This window comes from Carassius auratus, chromosome 49, assembly GCF_003368295.1.
Source record: "Carassius auratus strain Wakin chromosome 49, ASM336829v1, whole genome shotgun sequence".
NCBI lineage: Eukaryota > Metazoa > Chordata > Actinopteri > Cypriniformes > Cyprinidae > Carassius > Carassius auratus.
Genome location: NC_039291.1, coordinates 10,181,305 through 10,205,124, shown reverse-complemented (window position 1 = coordinate 10,205,124; position 23,820 = coordinate 10,181,305). Strand labels below are relative to the sequence as shown.

General features: G+C 36.4%; 1 protein-coding gene across 1 annotated transcript; it reads right to left on the bottom strand.

The window, feature by feature from the left end:
* Positions 1-543: 543 nt before the first annotated feature.
* On the bottom strand, positions 544-22,625 carry LOC113066153 (cohesin subunit SA-1-like). The gene is made up of 34 exons (XM_026237859.1): positions 22,442-22,625; positions 14,553-14,697; positions 14,354-14,471; positions 14,109-14,246; positions 13,912-14,008; positions 13,170-13,246; positions 12,879-13,083; positions 12,640-12,791; positions 12,482-12,555; positions 12,117-12,240; positions 11,860-11,958; positions 11,667-11,746; positions 11,290-11,397; positions 11,063-11,177; positions 10,007-10,124; positions 9,805-9,908; positions 9,623-9,715; positions 8,851-8,940; positions 8,545-8,748; positions 8,376-8,446; positions 8,210-8,297; positions 7,524-7,604; positions 7,346-7,438; positions 5,539-5,713; positions 4,908-5,047; positions 4,724-4,825; positions 4,467-4,615; positions 4,005-4,133; positions 3,428-3,636; positions 3,068-3,242; positions 2,790-2,903; positions 2,047-2,161; positions 1,803-1,883; positions 544-1,612 (listed from the first exon to the last, which is right to left on the bottom strand). Exons 2-34 carry the CDS (start codon positions 14,579-14,581, stop codon positions 1,589-1,591), a joined length of 3,771 nt encoding a protein of 1,256 aa, XP_026093644.1. The 5' UTR covers positions 14,582-14,697; positions 22,442-22,625; the 3' UTR covers positions 544-1,588.
* Positions 22,626-23,820: the final 1,195 nt, after the last annotated feature.

Genomic DNA, 23,820 nt, shown 5'->3' with positions numbered 1-23,820 from the left:
CCTTTCTGCATGGCATACTTTTCACAATACTTCATTACACTTTCAAATGTCTATTACAACTACCAATAACATTAGACTAATTTAACTGAACTTTGTAATATTTATAGTAATGTCACATAGTTTTAATTATATATACATGATAGGTAAAAATTTATACCCTGAATGCACTGTAAGTCGCTTTGGATAAAAGCGTCTGCTAAATGCATAAATTTAATGTAATTTTTATTAGCATATTTAAATGTTTAAAATTCATTATCATAACATATATTCAAACACAGCGTAGAATTTAATTTAAAACCAGTTATATTACCATCTTTGAATTCAGTTTGATTATTTCCCAGTAAAACCAATATTTGTTGACAATCCTTACTCTTCCTTTCCTATGTCTCAAAGAGAATGAGATTGTTTTTTATTTTATTTACATAGATATGCCTCACTGATGTTAGTCCCAAAGTTTCTGAGAATAATCTAAACAAATACTGCATATAGCAACAATTAATGTGTATTAGTAACAAGGTAGGTTGCACAAAATACTTGACAATACTTTTAAATACTTTTATTTAAACATTTTTTGTTGTTGTTTTTTTTTTAAAAAAAAGCAAAGTTTGAACAGTTAAAAGGTTAAAATAAATGACAATCCCGTTGTTTGATCGGAGTCTTGAAACAGAATTGTATCTAAAAGCATTGGTCTAAACAAGGATTCTGACATCACTCTTCAATCCCACACAGGCTTGTTCAAAACCTGCTCTGTGGATATTCAGATGGACCTAAAAGCCCAATAAACGATTAATAAATGTTCACAGCAATACAGTATTGTGTGAAAGCTACAATGTTTCCAAAAAAGCACAGTAAAAAGGTAAATCACTGAGCAGACTAAACAGAGGAGGTAAACATGTCTTTAAAACGAGAACAAACAAGTTCTTCAACACATGACCAGTGTCTGAATGAATGAATACTTCGATGTACTTCCTCCTGAAATAGCCGCATACATCCGAACATTTTTAGTTTTAAAAAGTTGTCCTGAACAAATGTGGGCTTTGCTTTAACTAATCTGATAAACGAAGTAATCTAACACCAAATTCAAGCCATAATACATTAAGGCCAATAGAACTTCTGGACAAACATGAAAAGAAAATAATCACGGCTCTAGCTTATGAATGTATGCTTTCTAAATTTCACCCTGAACAAAACCGGAACATGAATGGGTGGTAGTCTTAAAAATAGCTAGAAAGCAGTGGAGTCACAACACTTCTGTCCGAACAAGGTCTGATTAAACCACATCTGCTCTGAGAAATCACTGGATGTGAAAAACAGGAACCGATACAGTGGAGATGTTGCTGAAATCGTTACACCAACGTGAGACCAGCAGATTACAGATTGTTCAGGCTTTCTTGGTCCTTATGAACTGAGGAAATGCTGACTGACAGGAAAGGCTCACAATGGGATTTTGGCCGACCACAAAACTAAGAAAGGAAGCTCACATGCTTGAGTAGTTGTGTGAAAACTGCTATTAAAACACAAAATAAACATTGACGATGTGATTCTTGTTGGTTGCTGGTTGTGATCCCCACAGAGGCTGAAATCTCGCTCAAAACATCTGCATTCCGAATCCCTGTTAGAAGACGACGACAAGGTAAATTGATCACTATTCAGAGCACTGAATGAAAAAAGCATGTTCAGAATGATGTTTAAAACAAAACAGGGTTTCCATTTGATGATTTAAATGTGGTAATCCTACAAAACAAGTTACATTTTTACACCTAGATCTAATTTACATATTAATGTCTTAAAGGTGCACTCACAGCATCATCTTCCATTATGGCAGTAGAGTCAAAAAAGTCTGGTCTGAGTTCAGCTCTTTCTCTCCGGTTTCTCGATGCCGGCTAAAACGTGGAACGGACACATGAGCAAAAATGACCTCAAGGATCTAATCTTACAGATGAACAGATGTTGTCACTTGAGCCGTAGTCTTGGCTGTCACCAGAAACATTACAAATGCACTAAAGAAGTCACAAAGCAGAGCTCAGCACATCTGTAAGCGCTTACCAAATCTATCACCATCGTATCCTCGAATTCCTCATTCATGTCCTCTAGCTGACCGCGGGAGGACATCATCACGTCCTCGAAGATGGGCTCGGCGTCATCTTCCATGAGGCCTCGTCTGAAAGGAATAACGAGTTTTAAGGATACGATAAACTGTAGTTTTCTAATCAGGCATTCATTTCTTAAACTATACTTACGCTTACTCGAATAAACTATATATCTAGATTTGTATTATTATATATTAATACGTTATTATTACTGTATAAATGTCTTAATTTTTTATTATCTAATAATATATAATTAAATCTATTTTATTCTGACAGTTATTATAACTTAAATATCTTCCCATTTAATAAGTGTATGCAATACATACTTTTTTAACTGGATTAAATTAAATGTAATTATAAGTAAGTTTTTATTATTCTATAAAATTACTATTTTAACATATGTAATATATAAATATATTTGTTAATAATAATTTACTTATATTGCTGTTGCTGCCTTTTTATAAAAGCAATGAGCAATTTTTTTTACATTATTTATACATGTGTGTGTTAAATATTGTCTTATGTAATTATATATTTTATTATGTAACATCTAATCTATTAGGATTAAAGGGGGTTAAGTCATTGCACACATGGTTATAATTGCTGTGATGACTTCTCATGACTTTGGTGCTTTAGTAAAGGACAAAAAGCTTTCTGAAATGTCCACTGCTTAGCATCATGGTCAGTTTGAGTACGTACACCTGCTGTCTCACTCCACCACTGCGTGATTTCATGTAGTTCATCCCTCCTCTCTCTTTTCTGTTCACCTCCTCCATCTTCTGCTGATCCAACCATGACATCTGCATCTGAGGACTGAATGTGAGGGGACAAAGTGATGCGAGAACAGTGTGAGAATTGCTTCAGCAGGAGCTCAAGTTACATAAGAAAACGGCACGTTCTGCATAATGTTTCTCCTGTCTATCCTTCAATGTGAAAAAAAAACAGCTGTCTGTTTTTATTAGGCTTTAAATCCATACTTGTGCATGTAGTCTGGTTCTGAGCCTGGTTCCGACGAGTCTTGGTCTGGGATGTGATCCGCTGCCTGTCTGGGATTTTCTCTCAGGGCAGTGGATGTGAGCTGTGGGGTGTGAAGGGCCCCTGGTGTCTGCAGTGTGTCATTACGCATTACCCACGGACCCTCAACAGTCTCTTCTGTCAGGTGACACAAAAGGACATCAATATCAAATCAGATTAATCAGAGACGATGTGAACACTATGAGGTCAGGGACAAATGAATAATAGGACATTTTATTTTATTTTGCAGTTAGATTTTTAAGATTAATACATTTTGTGAGCTTCACAACTCTTGTTTGAAAGATCAGAAGGTTTTATTCTACCTTCCGGTCGTCTTTTGTTCTGTGGTGGTCGACCCCTTTTGCTGCGGACCGTGCTGGCTTTGCTGGTAGAGCTGGCGCCGGTGGTGACAGACAGTCGGTCGTCATCTCCTCCTGTCAGAAGGGAGTTCCTGTATGCGATGAGAGGCAGCCAGACGTCCTCTCTTCTCTCCATCATATACTCTGTCATAAACTTCTCCAGATAGGAATGACTGTGGCATGAACACATTAAACAGAGTGAATCTATGTAACATGCACAACACGGTGCCCAATGTCTGGACACAGTTCGGTAATGTTCTCATTATTCTAAATTGCAAAAAATAGCAATAATAAAGACTTCAAGGGACAGTCCGTCCAAAAATGAAAATTCTATCATAATATACTAGCCAATCATGCAATACCAAACCATTTTGGTTTCAATTTTACGGACAAAAGATAAAATCGTACTGAAACCATTTGGTTACTAACATTCTTCAAGATCTGTTTTTTCATGTTCCAAAGAGGTAAATGAGGATGATTTTCATTTTTGGATGAACTAAATTATACACACATAAATCATCCTCAAAGTGTTTTAACTTACACAGTCTTTTTGTCCTGTCGCAGGAGTTTGGAGGAGAACTCACAGAGCACCTCCAGGAAAGCCAGGTTCGGTGGAGGGTACTCTGGTCCTTTCGGATTCGGGACCTTGAAGGCGAACTCAATCCCATCCCTGTGTTTGTTATATAACATTAGTTCATGCAAACATTCCCATTAAACATCTAGAGTTAAAAACAACCGAAGGTCATTAAAATCAGCTCTGGTTCTGCTATGAATTGCTTTTTATTCTTTAGATATAAACTGTGCAGTAAAGTGTTCCTGTAGCTCAATTGGTAGAGCATTGCGCTATTAAGCGCAACGATGGGGGTTCGATTCCCCGGGAACACATGATAGGTAAAAATATATAGCCTAATTGCACTGTAAGTCGCTTTGGATAAAAGTGTCTGCTAAATGCATACATTTAATTTAATTTTAATTTAAAGATGGTGCATGCCAAGTTTCTTACTTGTGCAGTGTGGCCACGGCCTCTCTGGTTTTGATCTGGTCCAGCCCAAATGTGAGTGCAAAGCGACGGGCCAATTCCTTAATGCCGCTGACATGGGACGACGTTCGGTCCAGGTTAGGTCCTTGGTCCTGGATCAGCTCATTGAAGAGCTGTAAACAAACGTGTCACATTGAAATATTGAAGCATCAGGGAGGAAATTTGTAAGTTGTAATCAACTGCGAAAAAAATAAATCTCATCCTAAAATCATATCCCATACCTGCTGCAAGCTGAGGATTAGGGTCTTCGCACACTGGATCTTGTCCATCTGTCGGGCCTTACTCAAGGTTTCTTTGATGATGTCTCCATAGTCATTGTAATACTGAAAAATAAACACCAGTTATTTGAATCACGTTTTAACCATACAGAGGTGTGCGGTTTAAATGTATCCCAGTTTTTCATACCTTCATGTATTGTTTGAAGATGTCAGCAGCAGCAGGCATGTCCACAATGTCGTAGATGATTAGTTTGCAGAAGGCGGCCAACAGATTCCTCCTCTTATGAAGAGCCTCAATCTTATTGGCTTCGTCCTCTTCGTCACCCTCTGAAATTGAACAATTTAAGGCAGAGACTCTTTAAGAAATATTGATTAAATGATGTATAGTGCATGGCAAGTACACTACTGCTCAAAAGATTTTCTCTTTAAGAAATGATTCATTCTCTTATATTCACCATTCCATTTATTTAATAAATTCAGTAATATTTAGAATAATTATTTCACAATAATTAGAAAAATGTAACTTCTATTTTTAAAAAAATGTAATTTATTCCTTTAATGGAATAGCTTAATTTTTCAGCATCATTACTCCAGTTTTGTTGCTGAAAAAAAAAGGAATAATTTAATTCAAATTCAAATCTTATCATCTCCAACATTTAAATGGTAGTGCTTATTGTTTTTTTTTGGACACCTTTCAGAAATATCAACATATATTTAAGTGCTTTATAAATAAATTCTCCAATTCCTTATTATTTCACTGTCTGAGTCTCAGGATAGTTCTGATCACAAAAGTCCAGGTTATCAAAACAGACACACACCCATGCTTTGATTTTCATCATCCTGGTCGATAAACACATGATCCAGGACAAAGTTGAGCAGTTCATTCTGCAGAGCACTGTCTGGGTTGAAGACCAACGGCTGCAGAGCTTCTCGACCGCCTGCGACCAACTGGTGACTGAAAATCATCAGCAGGTCACAAAGCAACATGAAAGCCTGTGGAGATGAAACAGACAAACTCTTGAAAAGAGTGACTCATAGCACACACTGAAACTGAAATTTAAAGGGATAGTTCACCCAAAAATTTAAATTCTGTCATTACTTTTCCTCATGACTTTCCAAACCGTTAGATTTTTGTTTATCTTTGGAACACTAATTAAGATATTTCTGATGAAATCCGAGAGCTTTCTGACCAATGTCCCCTCTAATGTTTCTTTCTGCCTGAGCAAAACTTTTCTCTATTGGGCGGACATTTCACCACTTGAGCAAAACCACTACACTATACCAGACCTGTACAGTGCACACACAAAAAAATTATGTTTTTATAACTTCTAACTTGTGTGCTATTTATATTTGTGGTTACCTGAGTGTTTTTTTTTTACTGTGCTGTGTTCGCTAAAAAAAAAATATTTACACAGCTTAGAGGGAACACTGTTTCTGACCCTATAAAACAACTGTTACGTTCAAGGCCTAGAAAGGTAGCCAGGACATTGTTAAAACAGACCATGGGACATCAGTGGTTTAACCTTAATTTTATGAAGCTATGAGAACACTTTTTGTGTTAAGTCGCTATTTTTGTTTTCTTTTTGGAAAAAAAGTCTTCATAAAATTACGATTGAAACACTGATGTCACATGGACTATGTTAACGGTGTCCTTACTACGTTTCTGGGCCTTGAATGTGTCAGTTGCGTTCCGGTCTATGCAGGGTCAAAAAGCTTTCAGATTTCATCAGAAATATTCTGTTTTCCGAAGATGAATGAAGGTCTTCTAGGTTTGGAACAACTTGAGAGTGAGTAATTAATGACAGAATTAAATGTTTTGGTTAACTATCCCTTGAACATCATAATTAAAGAACACCAGCAAAACGTTTGTCAATAGGTGCGTTTACATGGACACTTTTTTTTCATCGGAATGAATTAATTCTGATTGACGAATCCGAACGTAGTGTTTACATGAACGCTGAATAGAGTGATCGGGTTGATGTGCGCGTTTACATGTCACAAGCTTCTGATCAGATTTACTCTTACATGAATACACAGAGTTTCCCGCTGCTGTTTTAAAAAGCACACGTTATATTTATCTACTTCGGGTCCTAATTAGGCGACGACCAGCAAATGAACTGTTGTGCTGCTCAACTTTGCAAAAAAAAAAAAAAAACTAGTAGTAAAAGTGCCTCTTCCCGCATTCAAAACTAGATGTCTGTTGATGAGAGTCTTAAATGAGGACTGGTGGGACGTTATCGTGTTCCACTTCACATACGCTGAGTGAAAGGGGACATTTATAATGACAGGACACTTATTTATGACACTTTATTCACCAGGAAGAACACCTCGTTCCGCGCGTCATACGTCATTACGCTATTTCTATGTTACTGCGCATGCGCTGTCCTTTCCAATTTCGGTTTTCAATACGATCAAGTGTTTACATGTCCTCTCGCTCGGATTACAAAAGGGATAAACCACCCTTTACAATCCGATTAAAATTTTAGTTGGATCGAGCCAATTCAATCCGACTGACATGTTTACATGTGAATTTTTTTTTCTGATTGTGCTTCTATTACATAGTCCTATTACGATTGGAAGCGTCCATGTAAACGCAGCTAATGTCATTAAAATGCCTTTACACACCTGCTCTTTGACTGGAGTGTTCACATTGGACAGGCACTGTTGGCAAACTGCTAGAAAAGACTTCACCACCCTCCTTAATGCCACAAGATCATCCTGCCCAGGAAACACATATGAACTCTGTCACACATAATTCTCAGAGAACCTAAATAAATCAGACTTATGTACTGGGCAACTGTACCTTTGATGGGCATCCTTCAGTAATTTTCACCAGCTGCCACAGGATGGAGTAATGAGAGCACTGCAGAGCCTGGACAGCAATCTGACCACAAGACAAGAGAATAAAGATTCAACACTTAAAGCACTGGTTTACAAAGGACTATTCTATTATAAAAATGTTACAACTCATTCCTAGTTATTAATATTTGTGGTTTTTCTAAAGTAAATCTCGTTTATCAAGCTTTTATTTTGGTTTTGTATACACTACAGTTCAAATGTTTGGGGTGATAAAGTCTCTTTTGCTAATCAAGGCTGCATTTATTAGAAGAGAATACAGTGAAAACAGTAACAATGTAAACTTTAACTTTTCTGTTTTAATATATTTTAAAATGTAACTTATTTATGTGATGCCAAAAGGCAGCCAGAGTCTAATAAGCCTTAAAAAAAATATCATATTGCCGATTTGATACTTTAGAAACATTTACTCTCAATGTTAAAAACAGTTGTGCTACTTAAATATTTTGTGGAAACCATCATGCCTTTTTTTGTAGGATTCTTGAATTTACAGCAAGTTCAAAAGGACAGCATTTATTTGAAAATATAAATATATATTGTACATTTTATTTCATGCCAGTTTATTCAATGTTTTTAAATTTGAACGTTCAAATTCCATTAACTGCCATTCATTTTCATTGTTTAACACTATACCTGCTCTGGCATGGAGCCCTGTTCAATCCCCATCTTCAACAATCGATAACAATTTTTGAAAAGGTCCCACTTTGTAAGGTCATGTGCACTGGAAAACACAAAACAAACCTGAATGAAAGAAGTTCTGCATTTCAAAAGACAAAATCAGAGGGAATTGGTATCTTACTTATGGAAAGCAGTGAGCTTCTTTAGCGTTGAAAGAACATTATAAATGTCATCATCATCTGCTTCATCACCCTAGAAATAAAGAAATATACAAAGACAGAATATAATATCGAATGCATAAAGGCCAGTCACTAATATTCATATATAAGATGAAAAAGCTGCTCTTTCACCTCCTGCAGAAGGTCTTCTACTGAGTGAGCGAATCGGTCCATGAGCTCGTCGATGAGTTGGCTGCGAGCGATATCCACGCGGTTCATGATGGTGTATTCTTCACTGCACAGGATGCTGTAAGTCTTGCTACATGCCTCCAGAACCTCCATCTCAATGTGTTTGTCCACCACCACCCGGATCTGCTTCAGCAGGGCATCCAGATGCTAAACACAGCCAGAAAGACACAGGAAAAAAGATCAGAAAACAACTAAACACAATGTGTCAGTAGAAACTTTTATGTCACAGTAGTAAGAACTCTAAAAGACCTTTTCCATTCGTCCTGAACTGTAGACTTCAAGATCGAAGTACTGAGGGACCTGAAGGAGGTTTGCAACCTTTTCAGCATCAGCCTGGTACTAAAGGCAAAAGCAGAACAAAGATGAAGCATTTCTCCTGTGCCATTCAAAGTCATTCGTTTCAGCATCTTTATGCCATCACAAGCTAGCTAGTATTTTTCACATTTATGCATGTATATTCACTACCACGCAAAATTATGACCTTTTATTACAATTTAAAATCATCTAAAATTCTGATTCAACAAATATTTGTTCAAGAATGTTAAAAAACAGCGGTGTTGCTTAATATTTTTGTGGAAACCATTAAACTTTTTCTTAGGATTCTTTGAAAAACAAAGTTCAAAATAATTATTGTATTATAAGAAAACTAAATATTTTTTAACATGATACATTTCTTTACAGTCACATTTAATCAATTTAATGCATCCTTGCATTTTTTATTTCATTTAACCATTTCTTAAGCAAGAACTTTTAATATGCAAGAGCATATTAGAATTATTTCTGAAGAATCGGGTGATGCTGAAAGCTGACAGCTGAAGACTGAATAAAAAGTGAAAAAGTGACGTGACATTCAGCCAAGTATGACCAAGATTCGAACCCACAACCTTAGGGTTAGGAGTCAAACTCTCTAACCACTAGGCCACAACTCCCCACAAATAAAATACATTTTAAAATATATATATATATTGATATTCTCCTGCATCATGAACTTTACTGACATTACTGGACCTCGCTACTTTACCTTCGAAAGCAGCATGGGCAGAGCTACAATCAAGTGTTCAGTCAGTCTGTTCTTATCGTCGATCTGTGTCTTCTTCTCTTTGGCAGTGAGCACCTGAGGGACAAGAAGAACAACAACAGAAAGTCTTTAAACCTAGAGTCTATAATATGTCTACATTAGATACCAATTCTAAGACAACGTACCCTCTTTCCTGTTCCTCTGCCCACAGGCGGATGAGCTTCGGCTGCCTGTCTGATGGTACAGACCATGAGCTCGATCAGTGCGCTCTCATGCCGGTCTCCCAACACTAGCAAAAACCCCACAATCAGACAGGACTAATGAGCAACACAAAGATACATGCTAGTTTCATCCAGAGAGATCTGAAATAAATGTGGGTAGCTGTACCCTCTTCCCCCTGCAAAGGGTCCTCCAGCAGGAGCTCGACCATGCAGTCCCAATCTTTCAGCAGATCCTGTGAGCTGTCCCACAGACTGTCCACCAGGTACGCTGCATGCTCGTGAAGCTACCAAACAAGACAGGAAAATGGTTAGATAAGCAGCAATAACTAGGGTTTTGGGAAATATCAGGAGCTAAGAGCTGGCTTTTTTTTTATGAAGCCAGAATTATAATTCAATTGGCCAGACCACAAAGGAGGTGGAATTAAAATTTGAATAAAAACAGGGCTCCTAGTACAGTCATCTGTAAATGTTAACATTTTCTCAGGGTTTTTTCTTCATTGATTTTCTTGAAGTGACAACATACAGAGCCCCTAAAATAAGACTTTCCTAAGCCCTCAAGATATTTTTTTGTGCCTTCAAGAAACTCTTCACATGCGCATGGGAATTTTTTTGCATGCTACAATTTCTACAATTCTGTGCATCACTGCCACCTTACTATGAATAAAATGAGAGCATGGATGCACATGAATTTGGCTTTCCTTATTATCACTAATATCAATGCCTAAAGTCCAATTTAACACATCCTCTTTGGTGGTGGAGAAACCATGACACGAAATGGGCTGATGGCATAATACAGGTGTGTGCATTGTCCTATTTGACAGTTTCAACGGTCTATAAAAAAAAAAGACTTGGTTCTGTAAGAAAAAAAAAAAAGGGCACAAAATGTGGCTTTTGTTAGGGCAGTATGTCATATTTCAAGGCCTTAGGTCTCTTTGACGCATACTCTGTGGAGGCCAAGAAACCACACCGCGAAATGGGCTGATGGCACAATAGGGGTGTCTTCATTAGCACAATAGGTATGTGCACATCCAAGTTTACCCAATGTGTTCTACTTTCTCAAATTCCAATTCTGCGTCCAGTTTGTTACTTTCTTGGCACACATCATTTGTAAATAATGAAATCAAATTCTAAGTGAAGAAATGAGCTAATAAATGAATGTCTGGTGAATACAGAATGCAGCCTGCGTATAAAACCACCAAAATAAAATCGGAATTTCTCTCACCTCGCTCTCCAGGAAGAAAAGCACTAGCATTCTTATAAGGTTCCCGTTAGGGCTGTTTCGGCCTCGTCTTTTCGCCAAAGCCTCTTCAGCCTGAGGGTCATGCCTGCTGAACAACCTGCAGCCAGACGCAACAACCAACTGATCAATACATCGGAGAAGTCTGCTGTGCTGCCTTCATGTTTAAAAGAGTCAAATGTGGCCGTCGAAAACACAATCATTCATCTCACTTTCTATGAAGGAACTCTCCAGCTGCTACAGCAACAGGACGATGAGCTGAATACACCAGATGGTAGACGTTCTCACAGTCTTCATTAGACAGAGCGTCCTCACTACCACTAGAGGAGGGGAAAAAATATAGATGGGAGAGATTTAAGGAAATAGAAGATAAATATTATAAGAAACTCAGGAGAGGCTATTTAAGGAACTATACTTACTATCTATACAATACATATTTTTTAAGTATTATTCTATAATATAATAATATTATTACTACATTATATTATGTTTTATAATCCTCTCTAATGTAATATTATATAATATGATATTTAACATTGCTATGGAGTCAAAGAATCTCAAAAAATAAAGACTGCATAAAAATACTTACTGCAGAATCAAAGTGACAAGTCGTATGGCCTCTACTGCCACATCATACTCTTTATCCAGTGTCATGGACACAATACGGTCCTGAGGGGAAGGAAGTGACATCATGACGTTTCCAAACTGATGACTACAGCACTCAGAAACAGCACTTTTGAAAATTGTACTGGAGATTTCAGAACTGTGTTTATATATATTACCTTAAATCGATTGGTGAAGAGCTCAAGTTTGGGGTAAAGCTCTCTGTTGGTGTAGAGAGTCTGAAGGGCTTTTAGACATTTGAGTCGAACTTCACCTTGCTGTAAAGGATTACATGTTACACAATATTCAAAAATCTAGATCAATAATATTTCATCTTGTAAATATAATTTTAAATTGTATGATATGCTTGATAGATATTAACGCAGACAGATAAATAAATACTAGACTAGAAAGGGGGGAACGTAATAATACATACTCTGTCATGTAGCGTCCAACCCACATACTTCAAGTAACTGTCATTGAGAAAAGCATCACTGTATAGCTTCATCCAAACGCCAATCTCTTCTATGCAAATTGCTCTGATTTCTGCTATGGCATCCCTGAAAGAAAAAAAGGGAACACAATATGAAATCCACAGGATTATGAAACATATTGACTTATTGGTTTCTAGTCATTTGTGATAATTAGATAAGGATTTCTAAAAATCAGTCTGATTCTTCAGTGACTAACTCACTGATAAATCATTCAGACTATGATTATTGAAATGCTTTGACTTTGACACTGATTGGGGCAGAATTTGTTCACAAATGGGGTCCTACCTGCCACTTGTATGCCACTAACCTGTAACGGTGAACAAAAATACCCTTGAAGATTGAGTTCATCATGTTCTCGATCTCATCTTGGTTTTCTTGTAGCTAGATGAAAAACAAGAAATCGGACTGAAAATCTAATTCATGAGACGGCAGAACAAAACTTGGACGAAAAGGAAGCCATCTCACCTCTTTCCTCTTCACCAGCAGCATTTCCAGCTTCTCATTGGCTCTTTTCCCTGCAACCTTATTCCGTTCGGCCTCATACTGCCTCTGTGTGTTATCCTGATTGATGCTCAGGTTCAGAGCAACATTTACCAGTGCTGTCATCAGTTTCATTGCTGCAGCAGAAACAAGACACGAGACAGAAATTAATAACAAGACTGCAGTAGCAGGTTTAACTTGAAGGTCAATGGTGAGTGACTGACCTGCCAGCGTGCTGGTGTGTCTGAAAGCTCGGACCTGTGAGTCTGAGAGCCCAGTGAGCAGAGAAATGACTGTGTCCATCATGTATTCATCATAGATGATGCTGTACTGGCACTGACGGATCAAAACCATGATGAACTCGCAAAAGTTATATCGGAATTTCTTCCATTGTGGCCCTGCCATAGTGAGAGGGTAGTCGCCACTGTCCTGGATTAGACGAGCAGAAAAAATTATTAATTCATTAGCACTGCAGAATTCAGGTGGAAGAAATATGGTTAAAAAGAATAACAAACCTCATCAAACTCCTCTGTCATCTTTCTGATGATTTCAGCATTCTGCATGTTCCTGAACATCTCGATCCTTACAGTGCCTGTGGTTGTTTTTGAAATTAATTAATATGTTTATTCCGCAATAATGCGTTGAAATTGATCAAAAGGCTTTTATATTGATACAGAAGACATAAAATAAATGTGGTTCTTTTGAACCTTTATTTATCAAAGAATCATGAAAAACTAAATGTATCATGGATTCCACAAAAAATGTAAGCAGCAACTGCTGTCAAAAAATGTATAATAATAAGAAATGTTTCACCAAATCAGCATATTAGAAGGATTTCAAAAGGATAATGTGACACTGAAGACTGGAGTAATGGCCATCACAGGAATAAATTCTATTTTAAAATATACATTTTTAAAAACTGCAATAATATTGGACAATATCGCTGCTTTACCATATTTTTGAGCAAATAAATGCTTTTTAAAACCAGACTTTTAAAATGGTAGAGAAACTGCAGATTAGTATCCCTGTTTAAATCAGTCTTATTAATATAGACTTACTGTATGATGGTGCATATAGATGAACCTAAATATAACTGTAATTTAATTTAAAATTGCTTTGATACGGTCACATTTAAAAAAGGATCAGGATGCATTAATATCTTTTTCTCTTCTAAATCCTATGATTGCAATTGACCATGATTCATAGTTTAAAAAAGCAACTTGGGAACTGTATTGTGAAATAAATTAGATTAATTACCTTTACAGCCAGAACAGTGAATGAAAAAGTTGATTAGATCTAGGAGTGCAAGGTCTCTGTCTTGCTTGTAAGATTCAATCCAGTCATCAATGACGGACTGGAAACAAATGCAAAGAAAAACAACAGTCACTTGATTCTAATCTAATTCCACCTCAAATAGATAGAAGCAGACAGACACTTGGCGTGTTGCATTTTACCTGCATGGCACTTTTGCCTTGTTTGACCACCTCAAACAGAGTGCTGGGGTCTGTGCCTTCTCCATTCTGATGGGCCACTCCATTCGCCCTCCTCCCACCTTTATCAACTGGAGACCTTCGAGCCTTCTTACTGGCCGCCTGGCAAAAAAAAAAAAAAAAAAAAGATCAGAAAGAGTGGCTGGTTGCATGCATTTAGGGTTAAAATGAACGCAATCAGTTGATCTGCTCATCAGTGGTGGGCTTACTCCTTGTTTTCCAGGCCTGCCTCTCTTTTTCTTGCCCTTTCCCTCCCCAGAATCTTCCAGCTCACTGACGCTCATGCTCAGACTCACAGTGTCGCCTTGCCCGTCATTTGACGAGTCCCTGCTCAGCGTAATGAAAAGGTTTATTAACATTGTTGTGCACATTTATATCAGTGGCCATCATTTTAAAGAGTTCACTTACTGGAAGACAGGAAAGTCTGAGTTGATCATGTTGTGTCTTCTGATAAACCTAGGAGACCTCTATAGATGAATCACCCAGTGCTGATGTGAATGTTTGCGATTCTTCAGTTCAGGCCCAGAATGCTTCAGACCTGAAGATGCATAACCTGAAAATTGAGAGAAAACAGAATCTCAGATCAGAATGATATGAAACATATTTGTGTGCAGATAAATGCAAAACAGTACAAAAAGCTTATAAATAAAGCAATAAAAGCAATTGTGTACTGTACACAATGTGACATAAGAAGCTTGAAACTGTTATTTATTAGACAATCATTTGATTTTATACACATTTAAATGAAATTTATTTTAAAAAAAGAATACTTTTTTAATATAAAATAAAGAAATGTATACATAAAAATAAAATAAAAGATAATGTAATATCACACAGCCACTAGGGACAGCACAACCCATGATTTTCAATAAAATTATAATACTGAATTTAAAAAAAAAGAAATTTTGCAAAACTTCAAATGCAATCATAATGAATACTTATAACAGCCAATAACATTTGCCTTAAATCACTTGCACTTGAGGCAAAAAAATTAATAAATACATTTAACAAAAGAAACACTGCCATTAGGGGGCATCCCAAGCATGGGTTTTCCATGTTGCTGTGGAAACAGCAGAAACAGAGGCAGACAGGATGGCTAAACACATTTATGTCAAGTTGAGATGGGATGTAAACAGATCTAAATTAGATCAGACTATGTCTGCGTTACTAGATAATATGAAAAGCAGATATTCCCATCTCCTTCTGATTTAGAAAAGGCACTTGGATGCATCTTCACACATGATTTGATCTTAACCAACACAAGATGGCTCTCCACCCCCAGAGGAGACTTTCCACACTGTAGTGATAGAGGTTTGGATATTGAGGATTCAAAAGGCTTGAATCACCCCACGTAACCGTGAAACAGACATATGGATGAAGTTCAACGGGAATGCAGGCTGGAATTCCCAACATACAGGGTTTTCAAGATCAAACTGCTGTCAGATGGTACTCTGGAGAGGAAATAATGAGAAAATAAAACCCCTTACTTTACATCTGTAATGCTCCCCTCCCCCATACACATTTGGATATCTCGGTAAATATGGCCCATGCCAAAACTTATGCTCTGGGAAAAAGACTACACAGTTTTGGGCAGAAAAGGGTAGCAAACTCATAAAACAACCAAATACTGAAATAATGTTATTCTTGCACAAATAGCTATAGTTTAGCAGACATGCTGCTTTTTTTCTGATGAGTAAGTGTTAAGTTTAGTATGGGTAGAGCTCAAGAAAGAAAATGTAATTTACACCTCAGCGGTGAAGGCTGGTGACAGTGAAGAGAGCTGAATCCTTTTGGGAAAACTTGAATATGAATGTCAATGTCAGCAATATACAATGGAGGAACATTCACAAGTTCAATGGCTCGTGGTAAATGACCATTTATTTCAAATGACTCTCGACTTCCCACTATGAGCAGCCAATATGAAACAATTTTCCAATCTTTTGGTATTTAAAGGTGCAGTGTGGAATTTATGTAGCAGTACAACTTAACTGAAAAAATAAAAAAGATTGTTTCCACAAAGGTTTTCCATACCTACTATTGTTATTACCAAACAGGTTGCCCCGCCCTAAACTCACACAACCAAACGTCCTATGGTCAGTCAGTCGCTTGGCAGCCATCTTGTAGACATTTCAAGTTATACATTACAAGTACATTTCTTGATTATCAGATTAAAATAGACGAAAGCATTCAAAACTAGTATCAGTTTAGCTAAAACAAAACAACAACAAAAAACATACAATGCCTCTGTGAAAAAGGCATTTGATTCTTTAAATCTGCATAATATTGAATGTTACCATATCTAAAAAAAATATATATTTCTATCATCATCATCTCCTCTTCACAAAATATTACAAATATTACAAATATCAAGATTTTGTAGAAACATTCCATTTGTAGTCAGAAATTATTCATTTATTCTGCAATGAATATTCAGCAAGTGTCCAATAACAGTGGGGTTATAAATAGGTGTTCAGATGGTCATGTGCTCTTCAAACGATAGCTCTCATGAATCGACCTGCTGCATGTTAAATAAAACGGTATGTAAGAACCGGTTCATTCATCTCATGTGATTGTACATGGTAGTTTTTTTTTATCAAAAGTACTATTCTTTTTTCATATAAAACTTTTTACTGAGAGAAAATTTACTTGAAACATAAGAGAAACCATTTATCTGAAAAAAACAAAACATGGATTGCATTTCTATTAAAAACATAAACCAAAGAGGTATACAAAAGATCATATGGGTCAAGATGAAATGGTCTTCACGATGAGGTCAATTTGGAAAAAGAAGTGTAGATGTGGCCAATAATGGCGCTGCACAGAACAACCCCTGAAAGCAACTCAAAGGATCAGTGAATGTGCTAATGGGCCTGCAGCTTCTCATCGAGCACAGATTCATTAGAGTCTGGGGACACACTATTAAATGCTTTGCACTGTATGATGACGGTCAAATGAGGCTATTCTTGGCACTGGCTGGGTGAGACGCTTTTAAATCAGACCAATTATGTCCCTTTCCTTGCATCCAATAACTGGTTATCTTCAACTTTGTGCACAACAAAAAAAAATTCAAATCATTCTGGGCCCTTAGTTGAATTAGTAATAGGGTTAAATGTGGAAAAGACACTCTGAATCTCATTTATTTCAGTTTGGCTTACATCAGACCAAACTGTCCATTCTGAGTGTGTGCATCATGCACAAACCTCTAATAGTAGTTTCTGATGCTTAGCTTTGATGGTTTTGTTCGATCAAGAGTACTTCTTCATGCTTGTACGACATAATGACTTTCAAGCTCATATCTTACTACTAAACAGATCATCTTTACCTCCTCAAGTATGCAAACATTCCCAAAATAGTTCATATTAAAGTCGTTCCAGACAAAAAGCTTTCAGAAGTGCAGCAGCTCACAACTTACAGTGATAAGAAGCAATAAGTCATGGCACAGATTTCAATACCCTCACTGCTTCTTAATTAAAATGGCTGAAAATTGTAAAGAATATTTTTCTATGAATCCATTTTCTCCTCAGTAGTGGTCTGTATACACTTTACCATTTTTTTAAGTTTCAATGTGTTCATTAGTGAATTAACATTTGTTTCTGTTGCTCAACATGTACATGATAGCACTAACAATGTATATTTCACTGCTGAAATGTACAACATGAATGCACTTTAATTAGCTTTGCATTAAAGCATCTACCAAATGCATGAATGTAAACATTTTCTTAACATAACCACACAAATCTGTTCACAAAAAAAAAAAAAGCACAACTGAAATCCTTGTGCACCATTCCCTCTTTCTACGATTTATCCTGGTGTCAAAATGTAGCCCTTTTAACACTGAATACTGAGATCAAATCTTTATCTACACATCTTTCTAAGTGTATACGTGGGCTGGTTTAGAAGTGAAGACTGTTTATTCCAATTAAATGAGAGGGGATTTATATCTCCCTTCATCTGTTCATCTCATAAACACTCGCGCTAAGGACAGAACGCAGTCTCTAATGATCTGTGAAACACTCAAAATAGCTTGACAATTGTCTTGAGACTGAGAAAAGCAGCGTTCGCTCTCGCTTTGTCTCGCCGACATTCATTCCCACCTCAGGCTTGAAGGAAACTCAATGATTTATAGTTCAAAATCTTTCTGAAGATATCAGCGTAATCAAGGTCTTTTCAAGAGAGTGGTCCGCAGCGAGAGACATTACATTACTAACACTGACTTTCTAAATAATGTAATTTCATCTGGCTTGTCAATGTGGAATTCAGCCTTTAGCGAGATTACATAAGATCTTGTAGATAAATTTAACATTGTTTGTTAAATCACTAACACTCTTCCTACTAAAAAAAAAAAAATTATGGCCTACATAAAATCAGTGCCCATAGATTCTGAACAGCTGTTACTCAAAAGTACTAAATTCCTGCCACTTGAATGGTTATTTAATACATATTTTTAATACACTTATATCAATTTTTACCCCAAATTTGCTTAAATAAATGTACAGAAAAGTAATGAACCAATTGAAATGTGATGGAAAATGATTAAATTGTGCAAACTACAGTGTTACATATTACAACTAAATATGCACAAAAAAAAAGGAAAATATTGTAAATGCAGTGCAATAAGAATGCTATTAGTTAACAACACTTTATCAAGTATAAGAAACCTTTGGCTTGATTAAACTCAGATTCAGAGAAATCTAGTAAATCTAGAAAATAGACCAACTATTTATACAACTTGTTCCAGGGTTAATGTCAAAAATAAAAACTGTGGAATATTTTACTCAGCCTCACATATTTCCAAACCTGCATGACTTTCTCAAATAAATATCTTTTTTTTTTTTATAGGTTTTTGGGAAAACATGAGTGTGAGTAAATGATGAATGAATATTCAACAATTTTCCGGTGAACTATTCCTTTTATGTGTTTTGCCTTTTTAGGGTGTACAGTTGACTCTTAAGGGCTCTGTAAATTCCTTATTATGCTAAAAAATATAGATAGTCAACAATATTTGCTTTATGTAATATTGTACAGCAGAGCTAAACTATTCCATTATGCAAGATTGTACCACAGAATTAAACTATTGCATACAGGTTTATACTGTCAGCAAATTTATCATTTAACAAAAGAAAATTTAATAAGCATATAAACTTGTCATGAAAATACATGTGCACAGTACTAGAAAAAAACCCCTTTCAAACTTATGCATGAACCTTCTGCCCCGTCTCAAGGTTTACACAAACATTAAAAGCCCCTACAAATCAATATTCATAAAACTGCTTAGGAAAACATAAAATAAACCTACATTCACTTTTGTAATTAAAACTATTCATTCATTCCACAAGTGAAGTGATTTTTCTGATCTTTTAAAACAACATTCACTGATCTTAGGAACACAGCCAATAAACTTCCAGGATAAGAACATATGACCGAGGGTGTTTCCATGGTAACAACGACCTCCTGGAATACATGTCACGCATCTAAATTGCTTGCCAAAAACACCCGCACTCAGGAGAGGGCATAATAAAACAGAAAGGTGAAGTCACGCAAGTTTCAAATTAATATGGGCATCATTTATTCCAATTAACATTTGTTTCAAGAAGGAACGCGTCTGAGAATATTAGTAAAATACTCATATAAAAACAACAAATGCATGTTTTTATCTTAGTATAACATGCATATACAGACACGCACAGATACACAAACACTAAATAATGCAAAAAAGATGAATGACCAAAGGAGAAATGTGATATCTTTCCTTGCATAATGCACCAAAGAGAGATTTTCTCTCCATATGTGGTTCTCCAGAGGGACAAAGCCCGGCAAGGACATCAACTGAAGCGGCCCTTAATAATATTTCTGCCTTATAGTTCACGCTATAAAAGGTGAGAGATAATGAAATCAGCACATTTGAGCTAAGGCCTGCCAAGGAGTTGGTTTAAAACAAACTCCAAAGAAAAAGACTTTAAAGAAACTGAAAATCCTTCTTTTTAGCTATAATGTTAAATTAGGCTTTGTTTTGAAGTCTATAATAAGTTCTCTGGGGATGAACCCTGGTCTTTTGCGAAATCAACCATTTTTCGCTTTACACAATGCCTCCCTTGCCTATGCCAAGATGTATAGATAGAATTACAAACCACAGCCTTTACTTAATGCATTTAAAAAGCCATCAGATTCCTGGCAACAGTACAAACAGCAACACTTCCACAGAATAAGACTAACGTACTTCTAGAGTAAATCCAATAATATCTTTACAAATATCACTCTAACCCTCTGAGATTAATTAGACTTTTAGATACCAAGTAAAACATACAGCATTTAGCACAGCAATTATGATATAAACATGTAAAAGCCTTACGGTCTAATCAAGAGTGTGCAATGCATGTAGATGGACAAAATATTGAACACTAAAGTGTATTTATACTAATGTGGGTTCCTTCATTCAGAACAGACCTAGTCTAAAACCCTCATCACAATAGTCTCAGATTAAAGGTTTTTTTTTTAAAATGGTATAAGAAATTGCGAAACTCTAATGTTACACTATTACTCATGTCTTCCATGACTTCATAAGAGTAAATAGAAAGTGTATGTACAAACCAAATAGGATAGCTTTTTTTCTCCACTTTGACCAACACATTTCCAAATCCTTTTCAGTCAATTACCGCATGAGAACTTTTAAAATGTTTCAAAAACAGGCTGATTCGCAAATCCATGATTTAAACCAATTTGTGAACCAGAAATAAAATGTATTAAAAATAACAATTTAGTCAAAATGTAGCAAATCTAAGGGCAATTTGCAGCATATTAAACCTTTAAAATGTAATCCATTACATGAATTCCTATTATTTCTAGGCATGGAAAGGGGCTTAATATTTTCAGTTTTTCCATTTTATTATTTCCTTGATATTTCAGTTCTATATTTTGTATGGAATATTGCATGTTAACCAAAATTAGATATGCAACCTGTCCAAATAAACAATATTGAAGTAATACAGCATTCAGCGAAGTCAAATAATTTTATCTCTTAACTTAAGAGTGCCTGATGAACTGGCAAAATCTTCTTTCATTATATAAATAAATAAGTCACATTTCCTCAGAAAGCATCAAAGTGTTGAATCATGGTTCAGTGCTGAATCAACACTCAGAAAGAGCACAAAACAACATTTGGATATCGCCTATTCAGTGCTTACTCAGTTACAGTATGAGAATTTACAGACACCTGCCAACATCTCTCCTCAAAAAGCAGTATAATCTAAAGCAAACGTTGTGTGTACGATACTGCTTTGGAATATAAACAGAAAACTGATTAATGGGTAAATGACGTCATATCGGTCTGGATAGATGATCTGTGACAATTTGGTTAGCAACCAGATTATTATTTGGATTATATTTTACAACCAGAATGAAGCAAGTTGAATCCTTTCCAAAGGGTCAGTAAACATGTTATGTTGTTCAATTAGTTGTACAAACCCCATAACATAAAATATTGCGCGTCAAAGTTTTTCATCGCTCGGTTTAGTGATCAAAAAACAGATTTAGTCCTTGAACTATGTTAAGTAAGTTACTGTCTGAACTCCTCCTCTATTCAAAAAACCCTTCATGAGCTACCGGCTTAATTTGGACATTAATGTTTGTAAAGGGAGTAAGAAAAACTGGACAAATGGATTGCGAATGATTAACAATATGTAATTAACACTCTACACATCTTTCCTTTCAAGATGTTTCACGTTAGCTAACCGAGTTGTGTACATCTCGGACCAAAAAGTTGAGCTGTTTATCTTTTACTGACCCACATTACTAAACCAACACCAACCTCCATCCCTCAAGTCTGTAAATACGGCATATTATTCGTGACAACTCGGGGAAGTGTAGAAAACTCAGTAGTAAGCACACAAACCAGACGTTGCATTTCAAAGAAGCAGCGACCCGCACGAGAGAACAACAGCAGCGTCTCGCGCCGAGTGTCTGTCTATCCGCGTGCATGGCGGCAGGAAGACATAAAAGTCACAATCTTCCCTGCAATTACACACCAAAACACACGCACCTCGGTTTATTAAGATAACATAGCCGCAAGTGAAAGGGAAGACAGTGTCATCAAGGACAGGGGGCATGCACACGCACACACACTGTCCTTCGAGAATTGATCCCATCCCCCCTGCACGCGCACGCGCGCATGCACACACATTCACATACACACACTCCCTCTTACATGTCCTCCATCTTTAATGCAAGCTCGATTTACGCAGTGAGCGCGCGCCCCACGGAAAGATTCAGACTCATTTGTTGCAAAACTCGTACAAACTCACCTCAACCGTCAAAAGGGGTCCTCCGGGACACACGTCAGTAATAATCGGCGCGATTAATTCACCAGATAGTTTATGTTTTTATATTGTAAATTAGACCTGAAGCAGAACCGCGCCTTTCCTGAGAGAAGCAATCCTAAACTGCCATCTGGCGGCTTTTACTGCAACGAAATGGCGCGATGGGAGACTGATCTGAGGTCGCCTCCTGGTGGACAGAGGATCTTTTTACACACACAAAAAAATAAAAGCCTTGCTTGGAAGAGATAATGTTGACCGTGCTGAGATCGTAGATGGGTCATTTTTTCGCAGAGGATGCCTTTTGTATCTCTCATGATCATGTGTGTTACTATAGGCATTTTCCCAAGCACATATATATAAAAAAAACCAAACAGACACAAAAAAAAAGGAAAGGAAATAAATACAGTAGTTGCAAAAAAAGACGAAAACCATATTTGGCATGTATACAGACTTTCATTCATCATTTTAAAATGTAAACACATTTGCATGTATTATGCACAAAAGGATTTTTTGCATCTTTGTTTTTCAGCTTGATTGGTCAAGATCGAAAAAAATAATTTTTTCCTTATTGAGGGCAAAAATAAAAACACGAATCTCGTCTATTGATGTTAAATATTTCGAATAAATTGATTTAAATAAATAAATTGATTTAAATAAACAACTCCATATTAGCAGAGTATTAAACAACATTTTCCCCTGATTCCACATACAGGTATGTGTATGTATCTGAAGGCTTTAAGTCAATTTATATATGTATATATTAAGTCAATATATATATTGCAATAAGAACACTTATACATTAACATTTATAACATTTATAAGAGCTCATAAGTCGTTTTTGGCCATTATCGGTATCCGTAGTCTATCTCAACCCACCAACAAATCTCGTAGATGAAACGGAAGCACAGAATGTTTTAAAACAGCCCAGACCATCCACTCTCACACACATAAGTCACACGCTGCTCAGTGAAGATCCTGATTGGTTACATTCCTTATCGACTGTAATGTACGAGTGCTTCCATCTTTACAAAACATTAACATCATTGAATAAATGTAAGCACATTTGCACCAACATAATTTACATCGGTGTAAAAAAGCGTATGTTGTGATGAGGTCATGGACAAGTAATACAAATAAAAAAGCTTCTGTTTACAAAAAATGCAATGAAGCAGATGAGAACCACTTCTTTAAAATTTTCATTTAAGCACCTTATGCCTTAAAGCAATACCATAACTACCAAAAAGCTTTTTACTGTTAAATTTTATCCTCATTTATGGACGCCAGAGCACTCCCAATTCGTTGTCTTATGGCGCCCCCTATCGACAGCCTTCTTTGAACTGCAATCAAAAGCGATTAGAACATAG

Coding starts and splice junctions, on each gene's coding strand:
- LOC113066153 (XM_026237859.1), bottom strand. CDS start 14,581: ATGATCAACTCAGACTTTCCTGTCTTCCA. Junction 13,084..13,169: donor TGACAGAGGAGTTTGATGAG/GTTTGTTATTCT, acceptor CGTCTAATCCAG/GACAGTGGCGACTACCCTCT. Junction 11,178..11,289: donor GGAGAGTTCCTTCATAGAAA/GTGAGATGAATG, acceptor GTCTGGCTGCAG/GTTGTTCAGCAGGCATGACC.